Source organism: Nannospalax galili, unplaced genomic scaffold, assembly GCF_000622305.1.
Source record: "Nannospalax galili isolate Female #2095 unplaced genomic scaffold, S.galili_v1.0 scaffold286, whole genome shotgun sequence".
NCBI classification, from domain to species: Eukaryota; Metazoa; Chordata; class Mammalia; order Rodentia; family Spalacidae; genus Nannospalax; species Nannospalax galili.
In genome coordinates, this window is record NW_008359442.1 from 9,416,954 (window position 1) to 9,426,447 (window position 9,494).

At 38.3% G+C, this 9,494-nt stretch overlaps 1 protein-coding gene across 1 annotated transcript in view; it reads right to left on the minus strand.

Annotated features, from left to right (window-relative positions):
- Positions 1-9,494, minus strand: part of Gtf2a1l (general transcription factor IIA subunit 1 like) — a 70,660-nt gene that overhangs the window by 11,852 nt on the left and 49,314 nt on the right. Inside the window, exons 7-8 of the mRNA XM_008823040.2 lie at positions 5,254-5,514; positions 4,322-4,411 (exon numbers count right to left, since the gene is read on the minus strand). Of these exons, the coding sequence (XP_008821262.1) occupies positions 4,322-4,411; positions 5,254-5,514 (351 nt within the window). The remainder of the gene's footprint in view (positions 1-4,321; positions 4,412-5,253; positions 5,515-9,494) is intronic.

The window sequence follows — 9,494 nt, forward strand, 5'->3', positions numbered from 1 at the left end:
CTCATTGCAGAGACACTTGTGCATCCATGTTTGTTGCTGCTCTTTTCACAATAGCTAAGAGATGGAAGCAACCTAAGTGTCCCTCAACTGATGAGTGGATAATGAAAATGTGGTTCATTTATATGATGGAGTTTTACTCAGCAGTAAGAAAGATGAAATCATGAAATTTGCAGGTAAATGGATGGAACTAGAAACTGTTATACTAAGTGAAGTAACAAAGACTCAGGAAAAACAAAACAAAACAAAAACGACGTATGGTCCAGACATAACTACAGGAACCAGGATAATGAAAAGGAACCAGGGAGGTAAAGGAAAGGAAAGAATCTGAAAGAGAAGAACAGTAGGAAACAGGTATTAACAAGGGAGATATGGGAGGTGGGGTTATTTTAAGGGGAGAGGGGGAGGAAAGGTTGTACAAGGAACCTTGGTGATAAAAGGAAAAAATGAGCTCAAGAGAGGTGGGACTATAGGAGAAGGGTATTATTAAGGGAGAAATGGAAAAATTGGGTTACTTTAAATGGGGAAACCATGGTGGAATGGTTAGACAACACGAGAGATAAATAATGCCTAGCTAGTTTAAAAAAAAAAAACAGAGGGAACCATATTAGTCAAATAATCTACTGACAAATTATACATACAACTAGCTGAAAGAATATAATATATATCTAGGCAAGGTTTATCTGAGAACGTTTGGTCTTTGCACAAGTTTCATCTACATGGCACATGGTAATTAAAAGTACCAGACTGGTGGAAGTAGCCTTCTTGGATGTTTAACCACCATACTTTGAGGCCTATACTAATTTGGTCAGAGGGACATAAAGGACAGTTTTTTCTCCTTGCCCTCCTAGGTCAACTAAATTCCAGGGGACTATGAGCATCTCTCAAAATGTCTTGTAACTGTGGCGAGTCATCTGTCCTCTTGATCAAGGAGGCTGAGGAGACCCCATCAAATGGACTTGAACCAGTGTCCAGTCTACAAAGAGGAAGGTCAACACAGAGGAAACATTTCCTCCATGCTTCCAAGTGAAGCCAGCCATGGTCGAGCAGGACCTTTGGCTTTTCTTCACATAGATGGAACTGGTAAAAGACAGGAGCCAGGGGCTCCTCCCAAGCCCATGTGACCCCTGAGGAACAGATCCTCAAAAGGCCTTAGGAGTAAAAATAAATTGGTTTATCTGGGCCAACTGTATGGTCTTAAACACTCATAAGGAAAGCATAACCAAAGATTAAAGGGGTCAATATAATTTTAAGAGTCCATGTGTATAGCTAAAGGCTACGTAACGAGCAACAATGCCAGACAGGAGATACAACTCCTTTGAGTTGTTGGCCAGGGTAGCCCAAGAGACTCCCAGACAGTAACCCAGCACAGAAGTGGGAAAATGAACAGCAGACCCCAGTCTTATCTAAAGGAATATTGACAACTGATTGCTGCTAGATGAGGGACAGCTGATCTTCCTAAAACAAGGGACTCTAGATAGGTTGACTAGATTGAGCAGATGGACAAGCTCTGGGGAATGGCTGGGGGCACCGACAACAGTGGACAGTAACAGGGATGACAGAGTATATGGGCTCCAGTGGAGGGGAGAGAGGCTATGGGAGGGTGCCATTTGGGAAGTGGGTATATAGATGAGTAAGATTGTTTGGGATGTTCTGTATGAAATGCACACATAAAAAAAATCAACAGATTTAAAAAATGAGTTAAATTTGAGGAAGAAGCATAAAAATTTGCTTCATTTAATCAGTAGAGGTGAAAAACATTACCATTGAAATCTACCTGATGACTTTATATCCATACTCAGGTGCCAAGGATTTGAGTATAACCAACTATGACTAGTAATGATCTGATACATAGCGATTAGAGATGCATGTGCAAACATTTAAGTGTTATTGTATTAAAAGTAAGTTTTTCTGTATGAAACAGTATATTTTAAAATGAAATGGAGATCTTTCTTAAAGGTTAAAACATCATTCAATTTTATGTCTTATAGGGTTTATATAGCGTTCAATAGCGTATAACTGTATTAATTCAACTATGAACCTAAAAATTTACAGCCACTTTTGAAAGAGATGCATCCTTGCTCTGGAAATTGTTAGTGAATATGTTAATGCTGTAATGAAATGCTTCTTCTAATCATGTGGTTATTAAATAAATATTTTTTTAAAAAGAATGTGAATGGGGGCTGGAGAGATGGTTCAGTGATTAAAAGCACAGGGGATCTAGCCTCCACAGGTATCCACAACACGGGTGCATTTACATACAGGCAGAACACTCATACACATGAAATAACAGTCTAGCAGTTGCTTAAACTACCACCATATGATCCAGGAAGTCTTAGGTATATACCAAAACAGATGAAAATGTGCACACAAAAACTTGTGCACTGATGTTTATAGTAGCATTACAATTGGTCTAAGGCCAGCCTGGTCTACATAGTGAGTTCCAGGACAGCTGGGGCGACAGGGAGACCCTGTCTCAAAAAGACAAAAAAAAAAAAAAAAAAAAAAAAAAAAAAAGCACCACTTCTCTAAAACATGGCACCTGTGCCTCCGACAAAACAAAAACAGAAATCTCCCTTGTCCTCTTTCCCTAAAGCAGGCTGTAATGGAATTTTCTGACCTTCCTCTAAAATCAGCCCTGAACCCTGAAATGGTGCCCATCCTACATGCAGAGAAACAAAATCAGTCAGTCTCTCTCTCTCTCTCTCTCTCTCTCTCTCTCTCTCTCTCTCTCTCTCTGTGTGCATACATGCTTCTTAGTTTATCTTGCAGGGGTGAAAAGACACACACATAAATTATATTGTATGTTCAGATCTCAAATCTGATTTTAAAAGATGTAAATTCAAGATTAAGGACAAAAGTTTACCAATCTACTAATAATCATAGTTGTGATTTTAAAAAAGAAGAAGAAGAAGGAGAAGAAGAAGGAGAAGAAAGAAGAAGAAGAAGAAGAAGAAGAAGAAGAAGAAGAAGAAGAAGAAGAAGAAGAAGAAGAAGATATTTTTAAATTGCTAGTAACAGTATCTGGGCTTGAATCCTAAGTTATCCCTTCAATTACTCACCAGATCTCACTATTCAGCTGTTATAACCTCTGACTGCTGTATTTTTATACTCTCCACCTAATCTGGGCTCTGGTTACTTCAAGTCTACACAATCCCTGTTTTTTTTTTTTTTGTTCCATTTACTTTTCTAGACATAGCCAGTCTTTAAAGTCAATTACAGTTTTCTTAGTAATTGTCTCAGAAAGCTAATGTCCTCCCAGTCAAATTCAAATTCCTCCTCCCAGTATTCAGGGCTTTCAAGTCTGCCCCTGCTCTGTCCCACAGCCCAGATTCACTGCCCAGGACAGCCAACAAAAGAACCTCCTTCCTGTCCCGGGTACATGCTCCATCCCTTCATTTCTCTGCCTTTATCTGTTGTGCTCTAAATGCCTGCCTCTAGCCTTACCTCTCCCCTCTGAATCATTCAAGTCCCCTTTCAAAGGCCCACATCACCTACGGGGGATTTGTGAAGAACTTCAATGACAATGATTTCTTGTATTTCCTTGCTGCTTTTAGGCCTTCCTGTCAGCTACACATCTTGACATTTTATTCATGTGACACTCAGCATTTGGTTTATCCATCACGTTATTCCGTCGTCTGACCTGCTTGCCATCTCATCACGTATGATTTTATTATTCCACAAGAAGTATCTTGTTTCAGTAAGATTGTCACCTCCTTAAGACAAAGATGATCTCTTAGGGGCTGGGGATATAGCTTAGTGGCTGAATGCTAGCATGTGCTAGGTACTAAATTTAACTCCCAGTACCACCAAAGAAAAACATTCTCACATTTGAGTGTGTCACAGACCCATACACCACAGTGCTAGGCCCAAAATACACCCTCAAAACTTTACATAATTGGGCTGTGGAGAGCGCTTGCTGTGCAAACATGAAGACCCGAGTTTGATCCCCAGAACCATGTAAAAAAGCTGGCCACGGTGGCACACACTTGTAATCCCAGTGCTCAGGAGATAGAGACTGGAATCACTGGGGCTTGTTGGCTAACCAGCCTCTAGGCCAGTGAAAGGCCTGAATAGAAAAACAAGGTGGACAGCATATAAGGAACAACAGCCAAGGTTACACTCTGGCCTCCATATGCATGCAAGCCCACACACACGTGCACCCACATAAACATGCACACAATATACATATACGGACAAACAGCCTTTCTATAATTCACCTGACTAGGAACTGTAACTTGCCATCAGATTTCCCACTACTTTATATCCCTTCCTACTATAAATGCAATTAATAGACCCAAAGTCCAAAAGGTGAGCACAGTACCTTATCATACTGACAGACAATGACATTATCTGTGTCAAACAGGTCTGGCACATCCTGTTCACTAACATCATCTCCAGAATTTAAAGGATCCTAAAGATGAAAGATGATCACATTAAGGAATTTCATGATGCTTCAAATTTTTAAAAGATAGACACAGAAGCAAAGGAACTTGGAGAGGCAGAATGATTTTGCTTTAAAGTCAAATAACCTGGGTTTGAATCCCAGCTTGGCAATTTACTAAGTACATGACTGACCTTGGGCAAGTTACCAAAATCCCCCATATCTCAGTTATCTCATCTATGAAATGCAAGTATAATAAGACCCACAGGATACTGAGACTATTACAGAAAATAGCTCAGATAAGGTGCATGGATAAAGGCACTATTAATGATAGTCAGTATTCCTCACAAACTTCTTAACTACCACCTTCTCACATTGTATTGCATTTATTAGAAATAGAACAAAAACTGATTCCTCTAAACCCCCAACTATGTCTACTTAAAAGCAAGAAATATAAAAGCCAGTTCCTAAACACTTAATAGTATTATAAATTACAGTTTAAGATACAAATAACTCTGATTTAAAAAGACTAAAGACAGGGGACTGGAGAGATGGCTCAGCGGCTAAGAGCACTGGCTGCTCTTCCAGAGGGCCTGGATTCAATTTCCAGCATCCACATGGTAGCTAACAACTGTGTATAACTCCAGTTCCAGAGAATTTGATGCCCCCTTCTGACCTCTGCGGGCATTGCATGACACGTGTGCACTTAACATACATACAGGCATGACACTCACCCACATAAAACAAAAATTTTTTTTTTAAGATGAAAGATAGGGTTAGTCTCAACTGTAATTGCCCTTGGCTCTGGAGTACACTGAAGCTTGAAGCTTCTAAGTTCATAAGCCAAGTCTCGTCTCAGAAGAGCTCCTCACCTCTTCCACAGTGTCTACTTGGCGGTCTTCATTATCACTGCTGTTCGCAGTTGAATCTTCGTTTGAGGCACTGTCCGCTTCTTCCTCCAGCACCTTCAGATCACCTGCATCGGCAGTCCGAGGGAACTCATTCTCATCCGCATCTCTAATGCTTCCTACCTCTTCATTAGAGGATGCGTCACCAGTTCCATCTATCTGAATTATTTCATTAAGGTCATCATCAGTTACCTGGATGTTCAAATCCACCTCAGAATTAGAATTCTGCGAAAAGAAAAGACGTACAATAAAGTTCGGCAAGGCATTCAAACACGGTATCTGGATTTTAAAGCACTTTGGCAAATATTCTACAAGTGGTCATTTAAATCTATTTCTGACTTATAAGATGATTCCCTCTCTAGTTTGGGGATTTCAGAAGATCTCTAGCATTTCTATTTAACATAAGAATGACTTTTCAATTATAAATTAAGCAAACACACTACCACGCATAGGCACCAAATGAGCCCTTGGTTTCAGATACTGAAAAGCTTTTGCCAGCTTTTATTCATGCCACCTGAAACTACATACAGCTGCTGAATTTTAACTCTTACATTTGATTGCAATAATCACTGAATGAAGGAGAAAAGATGAAGGAATACAAACACAAAGGATTGTACAAGTCAAATGAGTCAAACACAGAAGGACACACAGACCGTTTCACTTAATACAAAGTGCTTATTATAAGCAAATTCACAGGCACAAAGGGTCAGACAATGGCTATTACGGAGAAGAGGAAGAGAGGAATGGAGAGCATCATATAGTGTTTCTATATGAGATGAAGAAAACTTGGAAATTGATAGAGATGGTGGTTGTGCAGCATTGTGTGTGTGCTTAATACCACTTCATTATATGCCTAAAACTTCCAAATGTTAATTCTATGTTCTATGTGTTTTACTCGGACATAAATAAAAAATTGGAAAAAATAAATTTAGTTATTCATGCTGGTCACATAGATAACTACTTTTATGATTATCTTTATCAATCAGAGCTTATAAGCCTCTGATAAATATTTTATAGGCATTTTCTAATTTAAAACTAATTGCAACATGCTGAGGTAAGATACAATAGCCTCCTCAGATCACAAAGCTAGCGAGGAGCAAAAAGTTTGACTATAGAACCCATGTCTAACTGTAGGTGCTTCCCTGCCAGCACACCACACTGACCTCCCATAGCCTGTCACAGACGGGACAGAGATCCACAAAATGTTAAGCTTCCTAACAGTAGGACCTATGTTTATCATCCATGCCACATAATTTATGGCAGGATTCCTAACCTTTTTGACAAAATCAGCTCCTTAGAAACTTACTGAAAGGCCAGGCATGGTGCTCCATGCCTCTATCACAGCACTCAGCTAAGGCAGAATTATCACTGTGAGTTCAAAGCTACTGTCTCAAATAAGAAAGCTTAGTAAAAGTTCCAGATGCTGTCATGGGAGTAACAGAACTGCTGGTTGTCTTGGAAGCACATCCACAGGTTCGTATATATTATCTATAAGATTAGGTACAGAAGTACAGCTCAAGGGCATGGAAAGCGTGGCTATCAGAATCAGAGTCTTTATTATATTAGCGTAAGGAATCGTGAGAATCTGTGTGGTCACTGAAGCTAAGAAGGCTTCCAACAGGGCCCAAGGAGATTTATTATGTTTTGAAAAAATATACTTTATGATCCTATGTGTATTGAGGTGCAGGTGACGATAACACATCTCAATGCATCAATTTAAGGTACTACTCTTCAACATATGAATATACTCAACCTATCTTTTTGGTGGATGGCTGCCCCTCTGGGATTCATACTCATATAAACATTCTCTACAATGAATCTTCACAAAGTACCTTCAACACATAATCATATACAGAAGAATTAACATTAATAAACATGTACTTCATTTACATGCAGTTAATTTTTACTACATTAGAAACAGATTTCCTTTACAGATGGAATAAAGGTACATCATACTTATGCAGAAATAAATGGTTTATATATGTACTCAGAATGGAAATAAGTCCAAATTAGAGAAATAATTTTTATTCATGTACAAATATAAGTTAGGAAACCATCTTAGGGCTTCCACTACCAACTGCAGTACAAACGCTGAGGAGAATGCCACAGTCACAGGAGCGAAGAGCAAGGGCCAAAAGACTATCACACCATAGCTTGGCTGGACTCCATCAAAAAGTCCATTGGGTACAGGACACTGAAGGACAATAGCCCTCGGATATATAGAACATATCACTATGTCTCCCTATGAAACAAATAATGCCCATCTCCAAGTGTAAATATTATTTGCCTCTGTCTTTCCTCTTCTGCCAATCAAGCAAAACAAATGAGAAACAAAAAAATCAACAGAGGCCAAAAAGAAGTAGGAAAGCAAACCAAGAGAACCAGACTCTGATGTCTGAATCAACAGACTATGACTGATATGCTAGGAAATGAATCCAGTGAAAAGAGTGAGCAACATGAGGGAGCATGGACACAGCACGCAGAATCACAGCAGACATGCGGAAAGCACGAGTCAGGTGAAATGTCTAGAAATCAAAAACAATGAAATTGTCATCTGAAAGAGTCATTAGTATATATACTACAAAGGAAAAATCAAAAGCATGCAGAAGAAAAAGAATACAGAAAATGACAAGTAGTTTAAATTAGCAGTCATTTAATTAAATTAATTCGATCTAAATTAATACACAGTATATTAATGCACTGTATCAACTAAGACAATCTAAATATACCAATTAAAATGTTATAAGACTAGACAAAAAATAGTAAGTCCCAATCATATACGATCTATAAGAAACCATCTTAAATATGACACAGAAAGGTTAAAAGTAGATAAAGAGAGAGCCAGCAAGATGGCCCAGCAGGTAGAGGCACCTGTCACCAATAACCTGAGTCCCTGGGAACCACATGGAAGAAGGAGAGAAGCTAGTCCTGCAAGTTTTCCTCTGACCTTCACATGCATGCCATTAGAGAGAGAGACAGAGAGAAGAGAGACAGAGACAGAGAGACAGAGAGAAGAGAGACAGAGACAGAGAGACAGAGAGAATAAATAATTTTTTAAGTAAAGGAGAAACAACATGTACTATGTAAACACTAATCACAGTAAAAGCAATACAAACATTAGCTCAAGAAGAAAACAATAATCCTAACTTCTTATGCACCTATCAATATTGCTTCAAAAATACAGAAATCAAAAGAAGACTGGAGCTGCAGCTCAGTAGTAGTGGACATGTTTAGAATGCACTGAGGCCCTGGATTCAATTCCCATAAAAAATAAAAATAACTAATTGGAGGTAAAGTAGATAAATCCAGTTCTAATTGAACACCTCAAAATTTCTCCCAGTAATTAACAGAAACATGCACAGTAACCATTTAGAAGCAATATAGAAGACCTACCCACTGTATTCACTCAATCTGACCTAATTGACAAGTACAAAAGATGCCATCCAAAAATAGCCAAATAGCTTTTTATTAAGAGCACATGAAAGATTCATAGATAGTCCATTCTCTGGCTCATAAAACAAATACTGACAAATATGGAGCACAAGACATATGCTATCAAACAACAAAGAACCAAAACTAAGCATTAATCATGGGGAAAAAAATGTAGAAAATTCTCCAGATATTTAGAAAGTGAAAAAGATAATTCTAAGCTGACAGGGAAATTATAAAACAATTTTAACTGAATGTAAATGAAAATACACTAAATTTGTATGATGTAGCTGAATCAGTGCCTAGGGAAAAACGTATAACACTAAATGATTATAAAAAAACAAAGTCTTGGGGCTGGAGAGATGGCTCAGCAGTTAAGAGCACTGACTGTTCTTGCAGAAGACCCGGGTTTGATTCCCAGCACCCACATGGCAGCTACGTTCTGTCCTTAACTCCAGTTCCAGGGGAATCCAAAGCCCTCTTCTGATCTCCACAGCATTGTACCACACAGGTGCGCTCACATACATGCAGGCAATACACTCATACACATAAAAATAATATAATTTTTTTAAGAAGTCTTAACTCGGTGGCCCAATAATTCCATTTCAGAAAGTAAATTAAAAAACAGATAAATTTAAATCCAAAGCAAAAAGAAACAAAATTGAGAACATAAAAAATAAAGAAAACTAAGACCAAATATTTATTCTTTAAAAGATAAGGAAATATTATGAACTTTTTATAGTAAATTTTATAACTAGATGAAATTAATGAATGTC